The sequence below is a fragment of the Drosophila sulfurigaster genome, chromosome 3 (assembly GCF_023558435.1).
Source record: "Drosophila sulfurigaster albostrigata strain 15112-1811.04 chromosome 3, ASM2355843v2, whole genome shotgun sequence".
Classification (NCBI taxonomy): domain Eukaryota; kingdom Metazoa; phylum Arthropoda; class Insecta; order Diptera; family Drosophilidae; genus Drosophila; species Drosophila sulfurigaster.
The window spans coordinates 46541580-46569280 of NC_084883.1; the positions used below are offsets into that span (position 1 = coordinate 46541580).

General features: G+C 42.5%; 3 protein-coding genes across 14 annotated transcripts; 1 reads left to right on the plus strand and 2 right to left on the minus strand.

The window, feature by feature from the left end:
- Nucleotides 1–2607: 2607 nt before the first annotated feature.
- LOC133841052 (adenylyl cyclase X E) lies at nucleotides 2608–8930 on the minus strand. Of its 12 annotated transcripts, none has more exons than XM_062273303.1 (14): nucleotides 8742–8929; nucleotides 7812–8046; nucleotides 6860–7157; nucleotides 6553–6802; nucleotides 6170–6481; nucleotides 5541–6108; nucleotides 5295–5470; nucleotides 5017–5232; nucleotides 4273–4519; nucleotides 4164–4208; nucleotides 3840–4108; nucleotides 3686–3780; nucleotides 3477–3628; nucleotides 2608–3412 (listed from the first exon to the last, which is right to left on the minus strand). In XM_062273303.1, exons 2-14 carry the CDS (start codon nucleotides 7926–7928, stop codon nucleotides 2684–2686), a joined length of 3474 nt encoding a protein of 1157 aa, XP_062129287.1. In that variant the 5' UTR covers nucleotides 7929–8046; nucleotides 8742–8929; the 3' UTR covers nucleotides 2608–2683. The 12 variants fall into 12 exon arrangements, 10 of the variants coding, with proteins under 10 accessions (XP_062129287.1, XP_062129288.1, XP_062129290.1 ...); XM_062273304.1 differs by having other exon boundaries at nucleotides 7812–8244; nucleotides 8305–8929; XM_062273306.1 differs by having other exon boundaries at nucleotides 7812–8042; nucleotides 8830–8910.
- A 616-nt stretch (nucleotides 8931–9546) lies between these two features.
- Nucleotides 9547–11367, plus strand: LOC133841053 (regulation of nuclear pre-mRNA domain-containing protein 1B). The gene is made up of 4 exons (XM_062273313.1): nucleotides 9547–9844; nucleotides 9907–10607; nucleotides 10680–10823; nucleotides 10958–11367. The coding sequence occupies exons 1-4, from the start codon at nucleotides 9694–9696 to the stop codon at nucleotides 11108–11110; spliced, it is 1149 nt and encodes a 382-aa protein (XP_062129297.1). The 5' UTR covers nucleotides 9547–9693; the 3' UTR covers nucleotides 11111–11367.
- On the minus strand, nucleotides 11315–17344 carry LOC133841051 (intraflagellar transport protein 172 homolog). Its single transcript, XM_062273301.1, has 5 exons — nucleotides 17195–17344; nucleotides 16788–17133; nucleotides 16443–16729; nucleotides 15256–16299; nucleotides 11315–15197 (listed from the first exon to the last, which is right to left on the minus strand). Exons 1-5 carry the CDS (start codon nucleotides 17231–17233, stop codon nucleotides 11667–11669), a joined length of 5247 nt encoding a protein of 1748 aa, XP_062129285.1. The 5' UTR covers nucleotides 17234–17344; the 3' UTR covers nucleotides 11315–11666.
- Nucleotides 17345–27701: the final 10357 nt, after the last annotated feature.

The following is a 27701-nucleotide window of genomic DNA, read 5'->3' on the forward strand; positions in this document are numbered from 1 at the left end:
TCATTAAACATAAATAAAACCAATGCTGTCGAAAGCGAACAGAAGGCTATGATCGATATAATGATTATATACAAATTACTTGATAGTAGTTACAATTTAGTGTAAATAGGGCAGAAATATCCTTGGGGTTACAGATAGTGGTCCTAATCATAAATATTTTGTCAATACTCGCAAACATCTACAATTAAATTCATTTTGTGGCTCTATTTTCTTAGTGCTCTTGCAATTCTCAAAAGAATTCAATATTTTAGACTCACAGCAAACGTAATTATCGATTGTCATTCAAAGATTTTTTAAATTTCCACAACAAATTTTTCGAAAATTTTTTCAAGGAGGCATAGAAAACAAGTAAGAAAGTTACAGTCGAGTGTGCTCGACTGTGAGATACCCGCTACCCATTTTTAATAAGGGCAAAATATTGCGGTATTATTTTCAAAATATACCGAAAATACTAAAAAAAAAAAATACTAAAAATATACCAAATTGTATGTTTGGTATATCGATACAGCACACCAGAGACCTGCAATGAGTATGATCCGATGCGGTTCGATCAGCCTCGCTCAAACCGGTCACAACTCAAAAAAGTTGATCGCAACAAAATTGTTCGATCGAGCTTCGTGCACAAAACGAACAGATCGTGCAACTGATTTGATTGCTCTGCTTACTGATTCAAACTGATTGTTGCATACCGGTTTGATGATCGGAAATGATTGTACCGACAAAGACGATCGAGTCTGACGATGCAAACGAAAGCTCAGACATCGATCAAGTTGCATTTGATTTGATTGTGAGTGAAGCAATCAGATCGAGAATTGCCTGCGAATACTATATGTGTTTGTGTGTGTAGTTTGTATGTACAAATTTTATATGTTGCAACGGAAAAAAGTTGCAATGCGTAAAATTAACTAAAAAATCACTTCATTTATTTCTTAATTTTTGACGCTTAAAATCAAAATTCAATGCATGCTTAAAATTAATAAATAAGTATTGCTTAAAATATTAGGAAACACAAAATTCATATATGTATTTAGCGTGTGCGCGCGAGTTTCGGCTTATGATGAAATAAGTAGATCGGGTTGAATCGAACCACCCGGTATGACCAAACGGTATGAGCGTGATCGATCTGAATGTAAGCAGCATTCTCAATCATTCTTTGCTGCTCACACAAAGCGTTCGATCAAAGTAAATCAATTCAAACCAGGCACGAGTGATCGGAACTGAATGTTCGCTTTGAACAGGCTTGCTTACGATCAATTCATGTTCGTTGAAGCAAAGTTTTGCATCACAAAAAAATCCGAGTCAATGATCGGGTATGATTGAAAAAATTGTGATCGTTGCAGCTCTCTGCAGCACACCATTCAAAATATACCATAGACGGCACAATGTACCAGATTGTCAGCCAAAGCAACTCAGACCCTAGTAAGTAGGCGTTTTTGCCCATACAAAAGTATTTCTTTAATAACATCCACAATTTTTATCTGATCGCAACTAATCATAACTACTATAGTAATTATAGTATATACCAAAATTCGTATCTCTAGCTTCAAAATTACGCTTGTTATTCGATTTTTTTGATTTCCGGGGGCGGAAGTGGGCGTGGCAAAAATTTGAAACAAACTTGATCTGCGTGCAAACATAACAAATGCTGTCGAAAAAAAATTAAAGCTCTATCTCTTATAGTCTCTGAGATCTAGGTGTTCATACGGACAGACGGACAGACACACAGACGGACAGACGGACAGACGGACATGGCTATATCGTCTCGGCTGTTGACGCTGATCAAGAATATATATACTTTATAGGGTCGGAGATGCCTCCTTCTACCTGTTACATACATTTCCTGCCGGCACAAAGTTATAATACCCTTCTACCCTATGGGTAGCGGGTATAATTAAGTCAAAAATCAAAAAATCAGCTGTAACTTCGCCATTTGAAGGACTAGAAGGATGGCCTTTGATACAAAGGTAGTTTTTTCTTAGCTACATACAAATCCACAGTAACAAGGACGAAAATTCTTACAGGAGCTGAGAAAAAAAAACATATTTTCGCTTTACGAAAAATACCCATATTTCGAAAGTCCTTTGAAGGATGCTCTTGGGACTAGTTTTATTTGGCGGCTATTTACCAGGTCTATCTTCCTGGTAAAGGACATGGGCGGGGTTCTGTTGGTTTCTGAGTTATCAAGGATTTAGTGTTTTTGAACACATTTCAGACGACTTTCGACCGATATTTTTGAAGTGTACGATCCTTAGATAACCCCATAACTTTTTGATGCCAATCCATAGAGTTGGTTTTAACTAACCAAACGAGACATGTCCTGGCAAAATGCGCAAGTATACGGCCGAGTTATGGCTGATTTTTGTTTAAGGACTTTTCTTATAGAATACATGCTGTTAGAAAATAGTATATAATTCGGTCATTTTAAGGATTAACAGGATGTCCTTTCCCATATAAATAGTTCCTATCTTGTTTTCTATGAACACGCAGTAAAAAGGATTTAAGTCGTTTCAAGAACATTATTAAAAGATATTTCTAAATGGAAAAAGTGATTAATTCCAGATGAATTAAAGGGACATGCTGACAAGATAACTTCCAAAACACATTCCCTTTTGATTGATTTACATTTATTTACAGATTACAAACATACATAATGTACAAGAGGACGCATTAAATATAGGATTAACTAAGTGGGTTCTGACGTTGTGGAAGCCTGATGCGGCAGAAATCCTTCGTAATTGTCGTCCGTCCCCAGGATGTAGGTGGGAATGTTGCCACGCCCCTTGACGAAGGTCATGCCGCGGTAGTTGCACTGAATATTATAGTTACGCAACTTTAAGGCAGTGTTCTCAGTGACCTGAATCTTGCCAGGAATCCCTGTGGAGTCCATGCGCGATGCCATGTTGACAGGATTCCCCCAGATGTCGTAATGAGGCTTCGAGATGCCCACAACTCCAGCCATAGCTCGGCCATGGGAGATGCCAATGCGCAACATGCCGTAATCCGTGCTGCCCTCGTACTCCGACTGCATGTTTTCCGCATTGAATCGGCGCATGGCACGCATTAGATCCAGTGCAAAGTTGGCCATCACTTTGATGGCTTCGTCATTGTCCCCGGTGATGTCTTCTCTACTCATGCGCGGCGTATTGCTTATGATATTGCCCTCGTACTGACCACGCTCCAAATCTAAGGCAATTGTGCTGCCATTGCCAAAGGGCACGCGCTGCACTTGCTCCGAGCCATTGGGACGATATTCACTGCGTCGTCCGTTGGGCATCAGCGACAAGTTGCGAAATTTGATCTGTGGAGCATTCACCTTCTCGGAGCGAGTGACATCCAGACCACAGGCAGCCATGTATGTCCAATTGGCCACCTTGATCTTCTCCACGCGTAGACTACTCGAGTATTTGTTGAGCTGGAAAGGGAAGGGAAGAGTGTGAGTCTATGTGAAAGCATGTTTGAGGTAATATATTCCTAACCACATCGTCAAAGTCACAGATGATCTCGTTGAGCACACGTAAACCTATTTTGTCCGTATCAAAGTTCTTGATGGAGGCAAACATCACAGCCACATTGTCGTACTCCTCGTAGTAAAGTTCGTTTTGCAGCTGCGTTGATAGATAGAATTCCGCTGGAAGTGAGGCATGATTAGAAGTGACTCTTTAATATAGTTTCTTTAAGGACTTACCCACGTGAGAGGGCAGAATGTTAACCAGCAGCACCTTGATGGTATCGTTGGTAATCAGTGCATCATCCTGCTTTTGCAACAGCTGTCGCTTCCAACTATAAAAATGCTGTTCTCATTAGTTGGATCGGAACAAAGGATTAAGGACAGGACTTACTTGTAATCCACCTTGGCAATGAATTCAGTTTGTCGCTCCATTAAGTGAAAAATGCCTAACGTAATTAGTATTAGCAGAATGTGTGAATACTCCGCATTCAAATTGGCATTTGTGGATGGACTGTCCTTAAAGATATAATGAAACTCGACCATCACAAGGATCGCATAAGTCAGTGTGATAATCACAGCGACAGTTGTCTTCACAACGAACGGAATGCGCGTGAAGAGAAATGTGGTGCCGATGATCAGCGTCATGCAATTGGTGAGCACCTGAAAAAGGAATATGAATTACTTTTGAATGCTTTTAAAGTGCAATCTCACTTACCCAGGGATGAAAGCATTGCACTGCATCTTCTGGTGTGCAATCCATCTAGGTAAAAAGACAGTTGGTTAAACAATTTTCGAATGAGGTAAACAGCAATCTGTATACTCACCACTTGCATGGCAGCCACAGCAATGTAGGAGGTGATGATCAGGAAATAGACACAAATGCGAAGCACAATATTGCGCTGCATGCAGTCGGACAATCGGTAGAGAAAGCGGCTTGGCTTGGTACGTGGTCTTGACTGTTCGTTATCCGAGACGTACATGATCCATAGTTTCTTGTACCACGAGATGATGAGCAGCGTGGTCAGCAGACTGATGGTAATGCCGTCGATAATCCAGTAGTGATATTTGGCACTGCAAAAGAAAAGAAAGTTAATAAAGCTAAAGGCGAGTGTGTTTGTTATTCTTGCTACTATTAGAAAACAGGGAAAGACTAAATATGCAGCCGGGAAGATTCAACTGACTTTAGCTCTATGAAATTGTTTTTTGAATAGTTTTGAAATACATATAATATATGTATATCAATCCTACCTAATTCAAAATTTAAGTTTTAGATATTCTGCTAGATTTAATAGAGCTAAAGGTGGAATGATTTAATTCTTTATCAGAATTGATGCACCTGCAACTGTTAGAAGTTTTCTATCTAACTTTTGCACCTCGAATTCTTATGGTCTATTTGTTATATGACTCCATATGAACGGACAGATAAACTACATAAGATAAGATCATACATTGCCTCAACTATTCATACTAAGCTATAATCTACCATTTGTTAAATTCGATTTTGATTGACACTAACTTCCATGCTTTATAAAGCTTAGCATCTTCTAATAATCGTAACCCATTCTTACTCCTTGCTCAGCAGTTGAACGGTCAGCAGACTCATGTAGACAATCCAGGAGAGTGCAATGCTGTACTTGAACATCATATCGGGTTCCTTGATGTATTGATACTCCCAGTTGCGTATTTGAAAGAGCAAACAGAACGAGCTAATGTTGCGCCGAAAAGTCTCCTCCTCGATCTCATCCTGCGTGGGATTCGTCGAGCGTCGACACAATTTCGTCATTCTATAACACAACAGATTTGATTAGTAATCCTTCGATAATATTATATTTTCTTTTCGATTTACTGTATACGACCGATGGGCATTTTATCCAGCTCGCGGCACATTTCCAGCTTGGCCTGGTTACGTACTTGATTGTATTGCTGCAGCGTTGAATTGTACATGAAATTGGACTTGCTGGCCTCGCTCAGCTTCTTGGCGAGCAGCTCACGCTTCACGCGACGTGGATCGTGCTTGGGGTCCTATAAACTTTCGTCAATGTGGGATTTAATCGATGCCAGTCGAGTCGATGGACACATGTGGAATACTCACTCGTAACGATTTGATCAGAAAGGTGCGTATGTTGTGCTTCTGCAGCACGGGATCTTCACGGGCCTTCTCGGTGCCATCCTCAAAGAAGTATTCACCATCCAGTTTGCTCAGCGTATGCTGACTAACATGAACTCGTCCTGTGGCACCTGTGGCCTCCAGTCGATTGGCGATATCCACATCCTTAGACCAGATATCAAATTGCCACTTTGCCGCACCAATGACGCCGGACAAAACATCACCCGAATGGACGCCAATGCGCATATCGATGTTGAGATGTCGCTTTTCACGCACATCGCGTATGTCCTTGATCATTCGCAGTCCCAGATCCACACAGCACATAGCGTGATCCTCGTTCGGACTGGCTAAGCCAGCCACACAGTAGTAGCAATCGCCCAAGAACTTGATGCGCATCACATTGTGTTCCTCGCTGGCAATGTCGAAGCGCACAAAGAGATCGTGCAGCGCCTCGACGAGTTTCTTTACATCCAGCGTTGTGGTTAGATGCGTGTAATTCACCACATCCGCATAAAGCACAGTCACATCCTTATGTGGTTCAATAAACAGTGTGCTGCATGGAAGAGAGTGTGATTTACAATTTTATATACTTGATAAGATAACATTATACTCACCCATGATCCGGTTGTCGCCAGCGCTTTATCGACTGACTGCTGTTGATCGAACGCTGATCGAATCGCGTGCGTTGCTGATGCTGCTGCTTGGAGCGTTCGATGCGATTGCGCACATCCTCCTGCAGTCGATCAGCTATTTGGGCGGGCAGTATACTGAGGAGTAGACTTCTCTCCTGATCTCGTGCATAGCGCAGCAATAGATTCTCCTCCACGTACTGTCGACGATCCAGAAACGTAGTGCGCAGCGCAATGTCACGCATCAGGCGAAAGAAAATTCCCAGGCAATTGACGCTGATTAGGTATAGGGCTTCGCTGCAATATAGAATCTATACAATAAACATATCCGAAATACGATTGAATAAGAAATCTCTTAGGCTGCTCACTTGACAATGCTGTGCATTTGATTTTGCTGATTTGTCTCATAATAGCTGTTGTCTTGACTTCGCTCCTTGGACGCGATGACAAAACTGTAGTTTATGATATAGCAGATGGTCACTGCGATGCCTAGGATCAAGGGCTGCAGGATGTAAGGAATGGGCATGAACATGTAGATGGCATACAAGGTGTAAGCATCATAGATGGGATTAAGTATATCGTTGGTGGAAGTCGCGTGATAAATGTTGAGACCAATGTCTGAAAAAGTATTAATTCATTATAATGAGTTTAAAATAAATGCCATAGCTAACTTACCCATCAACACCATAACGGACACGGCCAGCCAGGAGGAGGCGTAAACAATCCAACCGTGTTTGCTGATGAGTTCGCTCTTGAAGTTGATCGAGAGTATTAGCCATAGCAATAAACCCGTTACCATGTAGGCCACCATGTCAATGTAGGAATAGGTCAAATCCGAAGAGGTCAGCAACAGCAGTGTATGAACGCTCGCCACCAGCAGCTCGATGAAGATGAAGATCGACAAGTAGCCAATGCGCAGGCGGCGCATGTACAAGTCATATGACTCCTCTAGCTCGAGGTTGCGGCATTTGCGCTATGGTCAAGTGGACAATATAAAATTAAGAGTACATAAATTGCGACAAAACAAAAACAATTATTATCTCGTTAGTAAAGACTAAAAGATACCCTGTTCCCTTGAACTTTATAATCTGATTATAAATATTCTCAAAGTTCTAATTATTTTAATATATCTGTATTCACAATTTCGCTATATTTTTTAAATTTAAAAATTTGTTCGAGATTTCTAAAGTATTAATTCTACACACAAATTATATTTTCAGAGAAAATTTATTTTGTACTTCAAACATTTAATTTCGGATTGCGTTCCATTAAATGAACTGAATAGCATTAAACAATTAAATGTACAGAAACCGTTATTTTGTCGCAATTAAGTTGATAATGTGACTAATTGTGGCATGAATTCTAAAATCGGAAATAAGCATGATATTGCTTGCAGGAACTTTCCTAACAAATTTAAAGTGTATATTTAGATATAACGATTAAAATTGATACGGCACATTCAGATTCATAGTTTTGCTGATAAAGAATATTTGTGTATACTTTATATGATCGAAGAGAGCTCATTCAACTCTTTACCTACAATCAGATATGGCACAATATCCAATATACCCTATTTCCGCTACTTTAATGCGAGTATTAAATTGAATTGCAAACAAAAAGCACTTACCACCAGATAAGTCCATTCCCAGTTCTTTTCATTGTGTGTAGTGGGAATTCGATCGATATTTGATCGAAAGGGATGTGTACGATTGCCCTCGATACCAGAATCGAATTGCGTATTCATTTTCTTTTTATCGTTATCGTCTTGTGATTTATCGTTGCGCCTCGGCGTAGTTCAAGTCTCCAACATTTTTGGTGGCAATTGCGCTGCAGCCCTCTCTCCCTTTTCACACTCTCTCTTGCTAGTAACGGAATTCAGTGAATGTTGATTATCAGATCAAACTCTTATAACCATATAAAAACAATACACAAATGTTGAGTCAATCAACCAGCCGATTGACACCAGTCACCGAGCTTATCAGAGCGCCAAAGCGATGCGAGCGTGAGGGTGGTGGTGGCTAAAGGGGAGTGCGAGTGAGAGGGCTAAAGCAAAGGCTTGGCTAGAGAGGGAGAGTACTATTTGCTACTACACTACAAATATTTGGCTTATGCTCCTTCACCTTCAACTTCTGCTGCTCCGCTGCTGCTTCGACTTCTTGAAGTGTATCGCAAATTGCGAGAGTTGCGCGACAGCCGCAGCTAATTTAGCAATTTGTCTAATGTGTTGTTGATAGCGACTAATGGTTTGTAAATCACACACTCTTCACACAGACACAAACACACACTCACACTCGCGCACTGCATACACTCACACAGATTTTTATTATCTGGTTCTGCAATTGCACATTCAACTGGACAATGGCTGGAGAAATTGCTGAGAAATTTATTGCAACTGACAACAACAAACGGAGTACTTGAAGTGCTGGTAATTCGCACTTCACTTTTTTTCGTTTGCCAATAAATACGATAATAATTAATAATAAAAATTAACACCACTTAAGCTCGTCGCGCTGCTACAACCAATACAAAAAAAAAACGGACAGGTATCACAAATTACTCTTTGACAAAAAAAAAGGCTGATAAGCCAGTTAACGGCAGTTACGGCTATTTGTTGCTCTGCTCGCTGAGCTAAACGCGAGGCGCACGCTTACGGTTCTGCGCTCAATATCACAATGCCCACGATTCCGCCTTGATATCGACACACGACCAATACGCTTGAAGTTCTGCGACCAACTAACTGAGGGAGAGAGAATCGAAATTGACACATCATAAACACACCTGCTTATCGGTGTGAGTGGCTTTGGCTTTGACGCGTGCTCGCCTCTGCAGCTGATGGATTGCATTCCATTGCACTGAATGAGCGATGGGATACCAACTTATCAAGGAATTTCGATATACTTTATGTAGCAAATTTTTTAAATATTTATTTAAATATACGCGCCTATAAACTAAATAAAAAGCTTTATTACTAAATCACCTAAGTTGGCAGCACTTATAAGAACCATATTTCACTGTGATTGGCAAGTCATTTGATGTTATGGATGGGTATTGCGCTTAACAAATTATCGACACACCACCACATTTTATTGGGAAACATTTTATGTTGTGTCGCTGTTATACATCTGCTATTAACAGTATTTGGCGCCGATAAACAGCTGATTGCACTGACAAACATGAATTTTAAAGAATAGTACGTGCTTTATGTAAAACATTTATTTATAAAAGTTATAATAAAATTATTTTGGGATATAACATAGATTTAGCAAAGCCTTTCAATTACAAAAGATGTGGGGGTACTCAAATAAACTATGATAATTGTGCGCTGTTAATTAACATTAAAAGCGAATGCTAAGTATCTATAGCGCTGTTAGTCAATCACTAACAGGAAGAAGAAGAATTATTTTTGTTTTTCGGCCGTGTGTTTTATTTTTTCCTGTCCTTTTTTTCGTGTACGAGACGTTGTATAAATAGAAACTGGCCGAGTGAGCCAGTAAGTGAGAGTCGCTGCAATGTCAGCTTTCACGGAATCCGCGCTGATCAAGAAACTATCCGAATTGAACACCAGCCAACAGAGCATACAAACATTATCCTTATGGCTCATTCATCATCGTAAGCATCACACTGTCATAGTTCAAACCTGGCAACGGGAGCTACAAAATGGTAACTAACTTCCTAAATGCGTAACAATTATGGTATAGTAATTAAATACCCATACATCACAGTGCCGGAGACTAAAAAACTGACGTTCATGTACCTGGCCAACGATGTCATCCAGAACAGCAAAAAGAAAGGCCCTGAATATGGCAAGGAGTTCAGCAATGTGCTGCCCAAGGTCTTTGCCCACATCGGCGACACCTGTAAATCGGACAAACTGATGGGCAGCCTAGGCCGCATACTCAACATATGGCAAGAGCGCGGTGTCTACGATGCCAAAACAATTGCCGATTATCGATCCCGCTTGCATCATGAGGCGGCCTCAGGAGCACCAACATCTGGCTCTGGAGGTGCTGGCAATAGCAATGGGAATACCACTGGTAATGGTAGCAGTAAAGCACAGCATAGTGATTCGAAGCACAGCAAAACAGAAAAGTCGGATAAGCGAGAAAAACGCAAGCATGAGGAGCGGCCATCAAAGTCAAAGAGAATGCGAACGCCGCATCATACCACATCTGCTGCAGCGGCTGCTGCTGCAGAGCCAGCTGCTGCCCCAGAGGAGGAGAATGGCCATACGCCACCATATTTGCCGCTGGGCGAGCCCCCAGAGCCCGAGGAACTCATCAAGGCGCTAACCAACATTGAGAATTCGGCGTCTAGTGATGCTTTGGTTCGCGAACGCATTGCCAAGCTGCCGCCAGAGATATCGGAGATCAGCTGCATTACCAAACTAGAGGATAAGGACAAGGCCAAAGTGCTGGCCAGGCAGGTGAGTTTCAATTGTTTATATTTTGCAATATTTAAAATATATCTTTAATGTTGTACTTTTTATGGGTTGCAGGTGAATGAAGCTGTTGATCTGCTCAATGATTATAATGCACGTCTCGCTGCCGAAATGGAGGAGCGCACCAAGCTGGCGGCCATGTTGCGTGACTTTCAGGCGGAGCAGAAGGAGCTGCTAGCCCAAGCGGAGCAGCGTTTGGATGTACGTCCTCCATGTGTTTTAATGTTTGAATTGCGAATTAAATTCCCTATTATTTTGCCTCCCTCAAAATTCTTGCATTTTCGCTTGGCTTCCACTGCTATTGTTGTCTAACTGCCTGTCTTCTTCTTCTGCAGGAACACAAGAAGAAGCTGGCCAAGATGCTGGGTTTGCAAAAGGAGATACGCGATCATCTTTCTAATCTGCCAGATCTTACTCAGCTGCCCGATGTCACTGGAGGCTTGGCTCCATTGCCCTCGGCCGGAGATCTCTTCAATACGCTTCACTGAGTCCAGGACAAAAGTTAAATGAACAATAGACGAGCAGGCAGTTGATGTACCCCAGCTACCCTAGCACAGCAAGACGATCAATAAGAGAGATGGAGTTGAGTCGCACGTCCTAGTTTCTTACACCATTCAAATTATAAAGGGATCGCTCGAAGCAGCACTTTCAACAAAGTAAATCTGGCGAAGATTAATGATGGTCACAATCGCTGACAATTGTAATTAACATTTATTGATGGTTAAATAGAGCATATAATTACTTATTTGCGTTGATTTGTTATTTATATTTCCGCTGGGGTATAATATAGAGTTTTTATGCGGATTTAGAGAATCATTTTTAATAGATATTTCTCAAGGGAATTTTCCATTAAGATTCATTCAGGGTTTCCTCAGATTCTTTCGTCTTAATCTTTTTTGTAGAAAGCAATTGCATAGATTTATTCTTTGATCGCATGTCGACATTGCGCCTCATTTGCCTCATTTCAGATCCTCTTTAATATCTTTACTTATTCAGATTTCAGATAGATCTTAAAGGATTTTATGGGGTATTGTTCATTTCTCTCTAGTGCATCACATAGTTGGCGGAGCCTTGCCACTTCTCAACAAAGGCAATGATGTCGGTGACACCGCTGCCAGGTGCCATTTTCACGGCCACCGCAAACTTACTCCAGACATCGCGATTCACCTGACTGTTGGACGACTGAAAGGTCACAGGCTGGCGTCCACGCACAGGATAACCACTGAGGAGACAGGGCATATCATTTGCACCCAGACTTGATTCGTAGAGACCACGATCATCGTTGGGCAGCAACTGATCGACCTGCTGATCCATGCTGACAGCCAAAACCCATTCACGCACCTCCTCATGCAAATTAGGCTCGTTCTTCAGGTGTATATCCTCGGGGAGTGGTACAGAGCTGGGGAAATCGGTGGCCGCCAGATCCGAGTGATCCACCAGATTACCCGAACCCTCCTCAATGGCCTCGCACACATCTAGGTAGTGATTGAGCATGACAAATGCCTCGGCTTCCCGTCCAGCTTGACGCAGCTCCATGCCCGCTTCGTAGAAACCCTTGTCCACGGGTAGAATATCCGTGTGCCGCAGTAACGCCAGGGAAAGACGCACTGCCACCGGTTGAAGGGAGGGAACAGGGCGACAGGCAGCTCGGGTGGCGTAATAGTGGGCAATGGTCAGATACTGCTCCGCCTTGCCGGCAAAGGCAGACTGAGCATGCTCCGAGCCGCGTACTCCGATAATCATACGGTACAGAAAGTCGCGCAATCGCTGCCACAAGCTGCCGCCCTCCGATTGTTCCTCGCGCAGCGACAGACAGTCCAAGGCGATGCGCGAGTAAAGATTAAAGTGCTCCTCGATGGGCGGTGCCCCATAGCTGAGATAAAGTCCAAGGGCGTTGATGCAGTCGCTCTCGCGTATCAGCTGCGCAGCATAGGCAGCCACGTACTTCTGCAGCACTGAGGGATTCAGCTGCTTTGCCTTGTCGAGGCATCGCTGCCATTGTCCCTGCTCAGCTAGCAGATCCAAAGCGCTAATAATGTCAATGTCCGCCAGTTGCTCCACATTGCCTTCGTGCTTTAATCGGGATTTCTGTTGTTGCTCTACGTAGGCCAGCAGCTCGGCATCAATCTCCTTGGCCAGGCGACGTGCCTTCGACCATTGTTCCGCGCGAATAAATACATCCACCGCCTGCTTGGGCATATCAGCGGCCAGATAGAGCTGCGCTGCTGGCCCAATCTGTTTGATGGCCAACAGGCGTGGTCCCAGGGTTTGAGCCAAGTCCTGTGCGTCCTTGCCTTCGAGGAACTGATTGACTATCTCGGCGGCACGAAGTAGAGCACGTTCCAAAGTGCCGGCATCCTCGGCATTGGAGGCATCAATCTGCATGAGACACTCGGCCGCTTTGCGGAACTGTTCGCGCTTGGCAAACTCCGCAGCACGTTGCAAATATGCGCGGGAATCAGAGGTGGTGTCCTCTCCCTGCTGCTGACCACGTTGCTGCTGGGCGTGCAAGCGACGCAGATCATTCATGGCCGAGGGATAATGCTCTTCGGCAATACGAAGTGCATCCTCATACAGGGATTCCTGCTTGTAGTAATCAATGATGAGATCGGGACGCTGGGCGCGCAACAGGAGCATCTCGTAGTCCTGATAGTTGCGCGTCTCCAGAGCAGCGGATGCCTGACCAATCAACACCTCATTTATAGCATCTGGCAAATGCTGCTCGGCTACATTGAGAGCTGCCGCCCAATCACCCGCATGCTGATACATGAGTATGGCCTCCTTGGGCTTGTGAGCTTTCAGGAACTCTGCCTCGGCTTCTTCGAACTTGCCCTCATCTTCCAGAGACATGGCAATCTTCAGATGAACCTCATCTGTGGGTTTACCAGCAAACCGACAAAGTTCCATGGCGAATTCAAATTGTCCCGAATCGCAGGCAAAGCCCACAGCAGTGTCTAGCAGTCCCAGCTTGCTGAGCAGTCGTACAGCGCTCTCGAGTGGCATGGATTTGGCCCACATATAAGCCACCTGCTGGCTAGCGCCCTCGGTGCCTTTCTGTTTGGCCACACGATAGCCATCCTCCCAGCGAGATGACGAACAATACATGTGCACGGCGGACTTCCAGTCCCCGGATGCGATAAAGTGTAGTTCCGCATTCTTGAACTTGCCACGCGACTCCAGCTGACGTGCCAGGTGGAGATGGGTGCTGTCCAGCAGATCCTTGTGGTAACGCTCCACCAGACGTATCATGGAGTCGTAGAGTTCCCTGCGTTTATACATGGCTATGGCTAGATCGGGTTCGTTGACAGCAATCAGCACTTTTTCGGCATCACGGTATTTGCCCTGCTCCTCGAGGCTGCTGCCGAGCTGCACGAAGAGCTCTCGCAGTTGCTCCGCCTTCAGGTACTTTTCGCCAAGCACGTGGGCACGCTCCCATTTGCCATGGCGATTGAGCAGCTCGATGGCATCTTTGTACAGATTAGCACGCACCAACAAATCCTCGGCGCCATCCAGATCCCCTGCAAATGCCAAGTGTTTGGACAGATCTAAAGCGTAGCGTTGAATGAGCTCAGGTTCGTCCAGAACTTTGGCTATTTGCACCGCCTTGCGCCACTGCTTGGCACCCACAGCTGCCTCGAGCGCTTTTTGCGTAGCACCCGCCTCAATATAGTGATTGATGGAGGCATCTAGCTGCTTGCGACTCACCAACCAGTCGCCCCACTGCTCCTCCAAAGCAGTCACTTCCTGAGGCGACACCACACGTGCCAGTTCTAAGGCTCTGGCGTAAGCTCCTCCCTTGCGATAGAGCGCGAGAGCTGCTTCCGGGCGGGACAGACGATGAGCAATGTCACCAGCGAGCTCGTAAAGCTCACAGTGCACTAGTCCCTCGGTTACCTGTAGCATCAGTTGCTCATCCTGTAGCAGATGCGGTGTCTTTAGAGCCAGACGTGCCGCTCGAGCGGGCTTATTGGCTTTAAGGAAAAGCGCCATTGCCTGCTGTAATTCCCCCTCATCCTCCAGCACTTGACCTGCCTTCTCCTGTTGGTCAGTCTCGAGCAGAAAGTCCATGTGTTGCTGTCGTAGCTCTGGGAGACGAGCATATCCTCTTCTCTCGGCCAGGGCGACAGCTTCATCCCACATTCGCAGCTGCTGATACATTGCCAGTGCCGCCTCGATGTCACCTTGCTCGAGATAGATCCTTTCAGCTGCTCTGAGATCGGAACTGAGCAGCGCCAACTTGGCACGCACCTCGGGACAGTGAATGCCCGGGCTGCCAGTGGCTTGCTCAAAATTATCCGCTTGCTCAATCATCTCTGCCAGGTAGTAAGCCTTCGACACGTTTGCCAGAGCAGCATAGCAACGTTGGGCAACACGCAGATTGCCTTCCTCTAGAGAAATGATTGCCAGATTGTGCCACATGGCTTTGGCTGCTGGCTTGTCGCCCAGCGACTCTAAGAAGTGCACAGCACGACCAAAGTCGTTGTCATTGACTGCAGTACCGAATTCAACGAGACCCTCGTCCAGCTGATAGCTATGCTCGCTAGGTCCGTCCTGGGAGCGCACCACAGTGTGTCCCTACACAAGATAAAATCAGTTAGTATGCACCTAAAGAGAAAAACCCATCAATACTAACGTTCTCTCGCAGCACCTCGATAGCTTCTCCCCTCATGGTTTGAAGCGTAACATGCTCGGGTAGATCGATGTTATACCAGATAGCGAGATTGGTGTTGCTTTGGGCCACGACGACATCGCTCTGTGGAACCCATTGAACAAAGGAGATGTTGCTAAGCAGCGTCTGCTTCTTGCCATTATAGTTGTCCACGAGAATTAGTCGCAACTTCTTGTCCCGAAAAAGCAGTTTGTGTGCCGTCTCACTGAGCTCCAGCCAATCGATCTTAGTCTCGTGATTAATTTGTCCGCTGACCTGTTGACTGACTAGATCCACAACACAAATGGTCTTGGCATCCAGCAGAAAAGCGAGCTTCTTGTTCTCACGCGCATTGCCACGCTCATTTAAACGCACGGAGATGACGTGAGGATTAACAAACTCAGTGCGCACCGAGCCGAGTATTCGATTGTCGCCATACTCCACGAGACTCAATTCTCCCACATTGAAGACCAGACAGACATGCGGGTTTTCGAAGTAGAAACGCTCATGTCGTCCTGATGCTGTCCACGGCACTTCGCTGGCTAGATTCCGCGTAAGATCGCAGAGTATAAGCGACTCCTCAGTACGTCCTACTAAGTAGTTATCCTTGCCCATTATGCGGACATCATCAATCTCTAGTCCCAGCTGCGATTCGATGGTTAATTGCTGCGTTGGCTCTGCCAACGAACGCACCAGCAGCTGACTTGGTGCCACAAAGATCAACTCGAACTTGTCCTGCCAGATGGTTCGCTTCAGCACAGACTCAAAGAGTAACACCGCTCCACTCACAGATCCTAGAGCCAGGCGTGCTCCATCCCTTCGCCAGATCAACGCACTTAAAGTATATAGACAGCTGATCTCCTTGCTAGCACTTTCGCTCCATGCACTTTGACGCGGACTCCAGGCGAATATCCTTATGCGATCATAGCTGCCGAAGGCCACAGCCTGACCGTTGGGACTGCAGGCGGCCACAGTGAACTCCCGTTCTCCTTCCGTGCGGGAAAAATCGAAGGTGCGCTGCTGGCGACCCTGAGCAAGCGTAGAGTTAGTGGCAGCGAGAGGAAAAGAATAGGACAATTCATTAGACCTGACAACATAGAGATTCGTCTGGGGAACTCCATCGGACGTTTCTCTACAAAGTATTTAAGTCTTCCTCAAAACTCCCTACTCACCACGCTGTCGTAAAAGATGATGCGCTGATCGCAACCTCCTGCGCAAAATCCACCCTGAGGCCAAGCGAGAGCAAAGGGCGGCACAGGATGCTGAACAATACGACCCAAGGGTTCGCTGGCCTCCTCCGTGAGGTAATAGCGAATAATGGTGCCATCGTTGTGTCCACTAAGGAAGCCAGTTCCTTTGGTATTCGAGGCTAGAGAGATGCAAATGCTGTCGCCGCCATAAAGACTCTGGGACTTGTTGCTCTTGCAGTGCAGGGCACGAATCTTGCCATCCTCAAGACCTGGCAGAGACAGAAGTAGGAAATTACTTGCAATTTGAGAAGCTCCACTTCGGCTTACCTGCGATGATGGCGCCTGAGGTGAGCCAGATTAGAGCAGTAACTGCTCCCGCTTGAGGAAACTTGTTGCAAATGACCTTCTTGTCGTTCCACGACTCGCCAAGCTTGTACACATAGACAATGCTGTCGCTCTGCCCCACAGCCAGCTTGGTTGAATCCGGACTAAAAGCTAATCCTCTGATGACATAAGAGTTTTTGCCATTCGCTGCATTCGCTGGCTTCGTGCTAAACTTATCCCTGCGTTCCCCGGCATCATCATAGAGCAGAATGTGACGATCTGCGGTGGCAATGGCCAATTTCTGCTGATTAGGGGACCAGGCAAGTCCTGCAATTCGCTGAATTTGCTCCTGCATTGAAATTCCCAATGAATCGCGACGATCTATTTGCTTAAGCGACTTTAAATCTCACCTGACCCTCGAGCAATGTGCGCAAATATTTCAATTGCATTGTGGATACGGTTTGTTTGCTAGTATAATCTTCAATAAATTCTGAATTTCAACAATAAATTTTCAGCTAAAAGTTCTATGCTTGTTATGGCCAACAGTTGTTGTGGCAACCAGCAACCAGCAACCAACAACCAGCAACGCGGCAACGTGCGTAGTTGCAACCCCCTTTGACGTGTTGTCTATTTTGTTGGTGCTTCCGTTTTGCGCTTGCCATTCTAAATAAATGGCTTTTGTGCTGTCTGTGGCATGCAGCAAAAGCTGAGGCAGCAGCAGCAGCAGGTGCCGGGCATGCCACAGGATGTGGCAGCGACGATTGGCGCAATCTATTGTTGTTGTTGTCAAAGCATTGACGCTGGTTTCGCAGCCAAAGCGAAAGCTACATACAGCTAGCATTGTTTGCTCTGCTCTACAGCCACAATCGCACCCTGTTGGCCTAGTCCTGGCAGCAGCAGCAGCAACAGCAGCAGAGGAGCAACAGCTCGTGTGGCGCATGTATCTGCGAGAGTTGTGTGTGTTTGGCGAGAGCGACTGCGAGAGAGCGCAGATTCATACAGGTGTGTTTGCGCGCACTAAACGAGTGTGTGAGAGGGAGTACATAGCCAAGTCTGAGTGTGGGAGAGAGAGAGAGGAATTACTGAGAGAACATTTGCTAATAAGGGAGGTTTCTGCTTAGCCTGCTGCAGCGACACTAGCGGCGGTTTTCTTGAGGTTTGTGACTGCGCTAAGCAGGACACTCTTATAATATATTTGGGCATGCTGCGGTATTCACTTTTGGTTTTCGTTTTGGTTTTGATAATGACTAAATTACTAACATAAATAGTAAATATAAAAGTTAAAATTTTAATTGTTGGTAAAATATATTTAAATAAAAAACTAATATGAGTTTCGACAATTTTATTGAATAGTCTTCGACTAAGGAGCTTGTATATTTAACAATTATGTACATCTCGGCACTCTTATACAAATGCGTTGTCATAATAATTCTAATACTGAGGCTATTGAGACAGAGTATGTTACTGTGTGCTACTTATAAATTTCAAATAAAATAAGTACACCTAACATAAATTAAAATCTTGTTGATAATTGCAGTAAATATTTGTTCTGATAACTTTCAATTGACCGTTGTTACACAGTATAAGACTTTGCAACCTTATGGTATAACACTTGTATAAGTGCCTTGCTTAGTTTGCACTGCTTGTGCGACTGCTTGCTCAACTGCTTCTTGGATTGCCTTCCCCTTTTCTGTGTGTGTTTTTTCGGAGTAATTGAACTTTCATTGCCCCTGTTTAACGAGATGTCCGTTTCGCTCTCTTTCTTTCTCTCGTTTCCCGAAGTGTCACAACATCGGCTGCCTTGGCCGAGTCGGAGAGCAGTCGTTGTCGTCGTTATGGATTTGCCAGAGTGTCGTAGTCATTGGAGTTATCGTGGCCGCTGTCTCGTAGTCGCTGTCTTTTGGTTAGGCCAGGCCAAAGTCGTGTTAGGCTAATGTATGGCAGCACGCATTGTGGCAGGTCAAAGCGTCAAGCGTGCGCTTCTTGCTCTGCTGTGCTGTCTGTCTGTCAGTCGGAATAGGCCTGCTGCTCTTCTACTACATACAGTAAGTAGCAGGACTCTTGCTTTGCTCTGCCTCTGTCTTTGCTTTTGTGGGCTGGCAGCCCTTTAATGAGTTTCATTAATTAAAGCTACTTTGTTGGCAGCGGTTGCTTGGTTGTTGCCACAGCTGCTGCCCCTGCTGCTGCTGCTGTTGTTGGTATAACAGTTCCTGCCTGTCTATCTCTGTGCGTGTGCGAGTGTGTGTGTGTGCATGAGTAAACATGCAACATGAATTTCGCCCTTGACTTTTAATGGGTTTATGACAAAAACGTTGCCGCTGCCCAGTTTCCACAGTCGCCTGCCTGCTTGCTAATGTGCAGAGCGCACTTTGTCGCTGTCGCAGTCGCTGATTTTGCACTGTGCGTGTGTGAGTGTGTGTGTTAGTGTGTGGATAACAGAGTTGTTAAAGCGGATGTCTGCCGGAAGCTCTTGTGGGTGCCATTTTGGTTCATGTTCATGTGCGACAACGACGACGACGACGATGGCGATGGCGACGCACGCCAGCATTTTTATCTAAGGGTCGTGGCTTAAAACCTTAAACCATTGCGAGAGACTTTTGTCTCTTCTCTGGCGCAGCAAAAGTTGGCCATTCCTTTCGCCACGATTGTCTATCATTGTTTCTGCGGGTTTCCTTTTGGCTTTGCCCTCCTTCCCCCCTCTATCCACTGTTTGCTGCAATGCATTTTCCGCTTCCTTGCGCCTTCCTTCCGCGAGCTTTAGCTTTTTCAGCTTTCACTTGCGTTTTGTATTGTTTTAGTTTCGGCGACAGCCAACTTAATTTGTCGACTTATTATTTATGTTCTCTTCTATTTTTTTTTTTTTTTGCTGTGGTGTTTTTGGCTCGAGAGTCACTTGAGACACTCAAGAGACTCTTTGCCAGAAGAGAGCTGCACTCCATTAGAATTAGTTGCGAGTTATGCGGCATCTTATTTGTGCACTTTTCACTTTTCACTTACAGCTGCAGTTGCAGCTGCTGCTGCTGCTGCTGCTCTTATCTAATGCATTTCCACTTTGCCTTTTTTCCACACGAAAATGTAAACTACTTAAGCAAAAAACGGCGACCGCTAATTCGGCTTTAAGCAACAATCTGGTTAAAACTCCCGACCAAACACTGCCAGACTCGACTCGACTCCAATGCAAAATCTGAGCAAACGCAACGCAAAAGTTTTCCTTCAACTTTTCCACACACACACACATACACTAACACACACACACTCTCATGCTAAGCGGCGAAACTGCAACAAAATGTGCATAGTTAAAAAAGTGCATAACGAACAAAAAAAGAAACAACACGAGAACGTGAGACGGAGAACAAGAGCGGAAGAGCAGAAGAGAGGAAGAGATGGAGGAGGTGGAAAATGTTGTGAAAAGTGAGGCAGGAAGTGCGCGAAAAATAACACAGCCATTGCCGAGTGCTATGCATAATGAATAACATTTTCAAATTAGTTTCCGGTCAGTGGAGATTTTAACGCGGCCTGTCGAGCGCAATGTGGAACGCAGCCTCCCCTTTCTCCTACTTTCACTGGCTGCAGGGTATGTGGAGTGTGCAGAGTGAAGAGGGAGAGGAAGGGGCCAGGCTACTCTCAGCATCGTAGTGCGAAGCTGTGTAACAATTTTGCAATTCAATGCAACGCCAAATGGCAAATGGCAAATAGCAAATGGCAATGGCAAATGGCAAAACAAAAGGCCAACAGCAGCAGCTCAAAGGGTTCGTGTTTCGGGTTGCACAGTACCATGAAGGTTGTTGCGGCGCGCCTCAGCAACAAACAAAAAACAACTTACGAATGTAGTGCAGTGATATGCGACTAGCAGATACTCTATAAGTTGCTGGAATGAGAAGCTATAAGTTATCTTAAACTTGCACTCACCAGCCATTTAAATTCCAGTGGTAAATGTTTTCACAGTTTCTCCAACATTTGCAAAATAATTTCCAATTACTTAAGTCCAAGAAAAATAAAATAATGAAGTATTAGCCAGCACTATAAGGTTAATAACAATTTGAAGTGAGACCGCAAAAATAAACAAAACGAAAAAGGCAATTTTGAACTTATGCTAGTAGGTAAATTCTTAAAACAGCATAAAAATTATACAATAATTATAGATCATTATAGGTCATTTTCAAAGTTCAAGAATATATTTGTATCTCTTATTTCCATTTTATATTTATTCTTATCTCAAAAACATAATTTTATTTTTTGAATGTTAAAATCTTTAACAATTTTTAAACCTAGAATTCTTCTTACAATTTTATATAAAATCTGAAAAATAAATGTAGATTGAAAAGTAAAACACAAATCTGGATTTTAGGAACTTTGAGTACTTAAGAACTTTTCTTGTAACAAGAATTTTATTTTGAAATCGAAAAGTTCTTAAAATCAAGGTTTCTAATCTACTTTTCAATCTTAATTTTGTTTCCTCTGTGATTGTGATCATTTGTGATCTACTTTTCAATCCTTATTTTGTTCTCTGTGTACATTTATTTGGTGAATTTTCATTAAACTTTAACTTTACTTTGTTATTTTATTGAATTCATAGAAAAAACATCTAAGTCATCTTGCCACAGGCCTTGTGGCTAGAGTGTCGGTATCAAATGCATAAATTTTATTATATAAAAATGCAATAAAAAATAAATGAATTCATTTCACTATTGGCATCATTTTTATTTCATATATTGTCTACCTCTGGTTGTAACAAAAAAAATCTGAAATCCTTTTGAACAGCCTGAAGTATTTTAAATTTGCATTCATTGTTGAAACCAAAACCAGGAAGTATTTCAAGCTTATACGAACATAAACAAAAAGCCACAGATTATGCTATAATTGACAGATTTAAGGAATTGAATTATTCGGCAAAAGCTTTTAGGCTTACTCCATATACCCCACTTTAAAGCAATTGTAATGGGTATGCAACAAGAAAACAACAATATGGAAAAATGTTATAAAATTAAACGATCCAAAAGTAAGCAAACAAAAAGAGGCGCAGCAGACAAACAGACAGACAGAGGGATGGACAGAGTAAAGACCGCAGCAATCAAAATGATTGCTTCAGCAGCAAAAACAAAAAGAACAACAACTATAACAAAACAGAGGCATTAAGCAGAAGAGCAACAATAAGTAGGAAATCATTTGAGCAAATAGACAAAAATAGATCTCGCTTAGAAGCGAAGCATTACGTTTATAATGAGGCTATTCTCGTTGTCCTAGGCAGCAGGCGGAGAAGGGGAGGCAGGTGAAACGGCAAAGTATATAAACTGAATAATGAAATCAAAATATGAGAGATTCAGCCAAACCCAAGTGTTTTAGCATAGCAATGAAATTGGCACAACAAATGCAAAATAATCACCTTGGAGAGTTGCGAAATGCTGAAGCGAGCGATGATGTCCAGGTTTAAAACCAACTGAGTATTCCCAATTGGCTGGCAGTTGGCAGCTAACAGCATTATTCCTGCAACGCAGCTCCCTTTTATCCTCCATCCACAAGATTGCAGTCATGTCCAAGAAAATGATGCAATCGCTCTGCCAGCTCAGGCCAGCTTAGCTTCAGCTCGCTGTTAGCTCGAGGGCATCATTTATGGCCAACACGAGCGCAGACTTTTAGCCAAATGAAATGTGGCACAATGAACTGTTTCTGCCTTGACTTTCTAGTTGCCTTTGGCTTAAAGTTATTTTCATAAATTTCAACTAAGTCGAGCGACTTCTTTAAAAAGTTACACAGACAGAGACAGAGAACTTGGCTAATTAACTAACTGCTTAAGGGCCAACTTACGCCTACAATCGCCATCTTCCATCTTGCATCTCCATCTAACTCACGAGGAGACAAACGTGCTCTCATGTTGCTCTCCATCTTAATGGTAATACGCCAATGATAATAGCTGTGCTTCAAGTGCCTCTTTGTCTCACAGATGAACAGCGAATGAGCAACACTAAGATAAGCTTTCCGCTTTCAGCTTTAAGCAACTTTTCTATGTGCTTTTTATGCAGTTTCAAGATTGCTGAACTTTTTATTAAGATAGCTCCACTGACAGCATGTTAAACATGGAATGTGTGCCAAGATTTTTGCACTACTTTTGCTGAGAATCTTTGCGACAACTAGCGAGTGACTCAATGGGAATTGTAGTGAGAAAGGAAAGACACAAAACACGAGACAATTTATTATTCAAATGTGATAAGTAAAGAAACTAAAAAGAGAAGTGTGACCAGGCTGTTAAGAGCTTTTTACTCTGTTTCCGTTTGCTTAGTTTTTAGCAGTTTTAATACATTTAAAGATAGAGTGAAATTAGTTGCTATTTCTCTTAGTTATCTATTCAAATGTAATAAGTAAGGAGACTAAAACGGAAAGTGTGAGTAGACTTTTAAACTCTTTTTACTTTTCTTTTTCATATGCATAGCTTTAAGCTAAATTATTATTAAATCTACATTTAAAGGTATAGTTAAACTTTTCCAAGATCCCATTATTCATCTTTTTAGATATCAAATATATATTATTTGTAATTTTAAATAAATTTGTAATTTTAAATAAATTTAAAGCTGGAAGTCATAGTTAGTAGCTTATACTCCAAATAATAAGAATTGTTCCTTTTAGATGTAAAATTTCATACAATTTTGTATTTTTCATTAAATTTAAAGGCAGATATCCTAGTTTTTAATACTCCATACGTCCTTATGATATGAGTATGAGGTTTGGCCTGAATGAGTTTTTCCTAAATTATTTTGTTATGGTACCTTATTGCTGAATTGGTTCAACTATTTAATAAATCAAAATCTAAACAGCTAAAAAACTAAAAACTCCAAATAATCAGTATTGTTCTACTTAGATTTAAGACATCATACTATTTCCTAGCTTATGAAATACATTTTTTTTTTAAATTTTGGTATACATATATCACAATTTTAAGTCCCACGCTTTCCTCTTTAAAATAATCAAGATTTTCGCTTTTATTACACGACATGCCTCAAGCAGTAATAGTTTTGTTCAGATTATTACAGTTTAGGCGCCTTTCGCAGCGCTTCTCAAGTTTAGTGCTAAGCAGAAAATGTGTGTGCAATAAAAATGTGCCGCCCTCAGCGATTCTCAGTATTTGGCCATTAAATGTGTGAGAGAGAGGGTTAAATTTAAATAGTAATATATTGATGGGGCAACCTTAATAATACCGTAGTTCTGTATGGGCAGATTTGCGTATTTATCGAGTCATCGGGTTTACATTAAAATTAATGTCGTTTCCAATTGGACAAATCCAAAGGACAACGAAATGGACAAGCAACATATGCATACAGACCTTGATAAAAAGGGAATCCCAAAGCCGATAACTGTTGACTTGACCACAACAATGCTGCCAATGGTCAAATGACAAATTCTTCTGCCCTTCTGCCCATACACACACACATGCATATATATATATACAGATATACAGTTATTGCTGCTGGTGTGTGCATGGATCATTGTGCGCTTTATTGCGAGGCTTTTGTGGCATTTACGCTTGCTTTTTGTCTCTCTCTCTCTTACTCTCTCGCTGGCTGGGCAAACTGTGTGCGCTATTAGCCACAAAAGGCCTGCCAAATAAAAGGAAACAGTTGTTATATAAACAAACACACACATATACACACACAGAGCTCATATGTGTGTGTGTGTGTATACAATTTTATGTCGCGATGTCAGCATGAACACTTTGAGTTTCATATTTGCCGCGCCACTGAACTGGCAGCACTCACACACACACACACATATACAATTGGAGATGCCATGTGTAGGTGCAAGAGAGTGAGCGAGGTATAGTGTGTGCGAGCGAGAGGGCCAGAGTCACAGTCATATTTCGGCGTTTTCCTTTGCCGCCAGCCGATTTCTTTATGCAAATTAGGCATCAGTTCAGTTTTTTTTTCTTTCATTTTTTCACTGTTTCTCTCACTCATTTTTGTGCCTTTGCTGCTTTGCTGCCTTTTTGCATAAATTTACAAAAAATTCATCTTTGTATTTATTTGAAGTTCTGCGCTTTGCCTGCCATGTAGCATACTTTTATGGGCACTGCCAGTGACATATCGTCTGTTCCTCTGTCCCTCTGCTGTCCCTCTGCTTTCCCTCGGCGCTGCTTGTATCAGTCGCTTTCTCTGACTGTCGCTCTGCCGTCTGCCCCTCATTGCCCCCGTCTTATTTATGCACTAACATTAAGAATTATTAACTTTGATAACTTGACTTATTGCACCATGGTCTCTGAGTGCCGCCATCTCAACGGCTTCACTTTCTCTCGCACTCTCACTTTTCCCCTTCTTTTTTGTTGCTTATACTTAGTAAAAGAAATACACTTTCTATGGAGAGAGTTTAAGTCAGCTAATGCAGCACTTTTGCTTTTAAAATTCTTCTTTTTTTGGTTTATTAAGTCTTTAATCTGAGTTTCAAAACTTCTGAGCAAATAAATGTTGCTTCTTCTTTAACTACAAAGATATCGTTTATAGCAATATATTTTCTATGAATTTTGTTTATCAAATAACTTTTCAATATATACATATTTTCAATTTAAGCTGAGCCCACTTTATAAAGTCTAGAATTCAGTTCAGATAAATTTAAACTTCAGCTCAATTAACTGTTAGCTAATTTACTCACTACAATAGTTTATTGTAATACAATAATACTTTCAAATAAACTAGTAACGATTCATTAAATAAGGATTCCATTTAAATTGAACCTACTTAAAAGGCTTCTACTTTATGGAATTTAAACTTCTCTTCTCGATTAACTCTCAGATAATGTGTCCACTATGCTAATGTGTGTTCAAGAAAATTTGTTTCCGAATGAACATAACTATTTAATACAGTTTAACTTTAAGATAATGCAACTTAATGAAATCTCAAATAAAAACGAAGGTTTGATTGCATTCAATCTTTTTCTTTCTCAACTCTCAGCTGATGGTCTAACGATAATAGTGTATTTTAAAGTATTTTTCAACAATAATATTTTTAAATGAACTATTTATGAAACAAAGACTCCAATCAAAATGATGTCACTTTATAAAGTCTTAAGCAAAAAAATCACAATTTCAGTTTAAATTAATCTTTTTTCTTTCTTCTTTTAACTCTCAGCTTGTTAAACTATTATAATAGTGCATTGTAATCAATTTTCTAACAATTATGTGCCTACTATCAGTTATTCATTGAATAAAGTTTCAATTTAAAATGAATAAATTATAAATTATAAAGTTTTTATCAACACTCAACTAATATGTTCTTTATTTTAGTGTATTTCGCTATTCGTTGTCTGTAAAAAGCCTGTCGCAATTTTATTTTTTACACTCTTTTTGTTGTTGCTTTTCATTTTGATTCCGTACATGTGCGGAAATTTTATGTGACACTTGAGAGATTTATGTGTGGGGGAGAGCACACAAAAGACAAAGGGAAGAGAGCGGGACTTGAGTGAAATGTGCGTAGGCCGGCTGTAGGCGTTGGTGGGCGTGGCAGTGTTGAATTTAAAACTGTAAAAAGGGCAATGGAACGCAGCACACAGAAATGCCAGACACGTGCGCCGGGAGGTCACTTAAATGCCTGACCATATTAATCATACGCACCGTCGGCCGCCCCGCCACCAGCCAGCCAGCCATTGAGATGTGATGCGAACGAAGTTATTGAAGCTGAGACTATGACGCCGGGGTATTGTTAATTAATTTTTGTCCTTCAACGCGATTTAGCAATATTTGGCGTTTAATTTAAGCGTCAGCTAAGCTTCAGCTCCCTCAAGGGATGTCAAAACAAATGCGCAATGAAATGAAATTAATTTCGAGAATTGCTTGACGCGTTCGCGACACCTTTGAAAGCAGCAAACAACAAACAGCAAACAGCGACAGCGACAGCCTAATGAATGCCAAAAACAACGTCAAATATAAATTACAAGGCCAGTCTGTGTCGAAGGCGTGTCTTGGCCAATTTGCAGCGTGCAACACAAAGCAGCGGCGGAAAAAAACAATTATAAATTAGTTTTTGCATTGACGACTGCGTTTATTAATTAATCTCTCTCGCTCGGTCCAGCGACAATCAATCTAAATCGCCTGTCAGCACAACCCCAAAAACAGACAGCGCTGGCAATAAATTAAAATGTGTGTGTACAAGCATTGTGTGCAGCTGAGCGGCAAACTCGCGACTACCAACTGCCAACTGCCAGCGAAACAAAGGGCTAAGCTCCCGTCGAGCGGACTGACAACGATTTCAGCCACGAAATTCTCGCGACACGAGAGAGTTCAAAGCGTCAATTTTGTAAAACCAAATTGTCAAATGTTCTCGTGGCTAGTTAATTAAAAATAAATTAAAATTATTAAAATGTTACGCGGATAATTATAAGCGGTTGTCGCTCGATTGCGATGAGGTTAGATGACGCTGAATAACACGCATACGCCACGTGGCGCACAGTATTTATACCAGCTACCCATAGGGTAGAAGGGTATATATTTGTGCCGACATCAAATGTATGTAACAAGCAGAAGGAGGCATCTCCGATCGCATAAACTGTACATATTCTTGATATGTCTGTCCGTCTGTCTGTCTGTCCGTCCGTATGAACACATAGATCTCAGAGACTATAAGAGATAGAGCTATAATTTTTTTCGACAGCATTTGTTATATTTGCACGCAGATCAAGTTTGTTTCAAATTGTGGTCACGCCCACTTCTGCCTCTTTACATCAACAAAAATCGAATAGAAAGCTTAATTTTGAAGCTTCAGTCGCGAATTTCAGTACAGACAATAATAACTATAGTATTTAAAATTCCTGAGAATTAAATCGCAGGGCAAAGTTGCTTTGGCTGATAATCTGGTATATTTTATACGGTATGGTATATTTTAAATTTAATAGTATATTGATTAGCAGCAATCAGTACTTTTTTTGCTGGACTCGGATCTT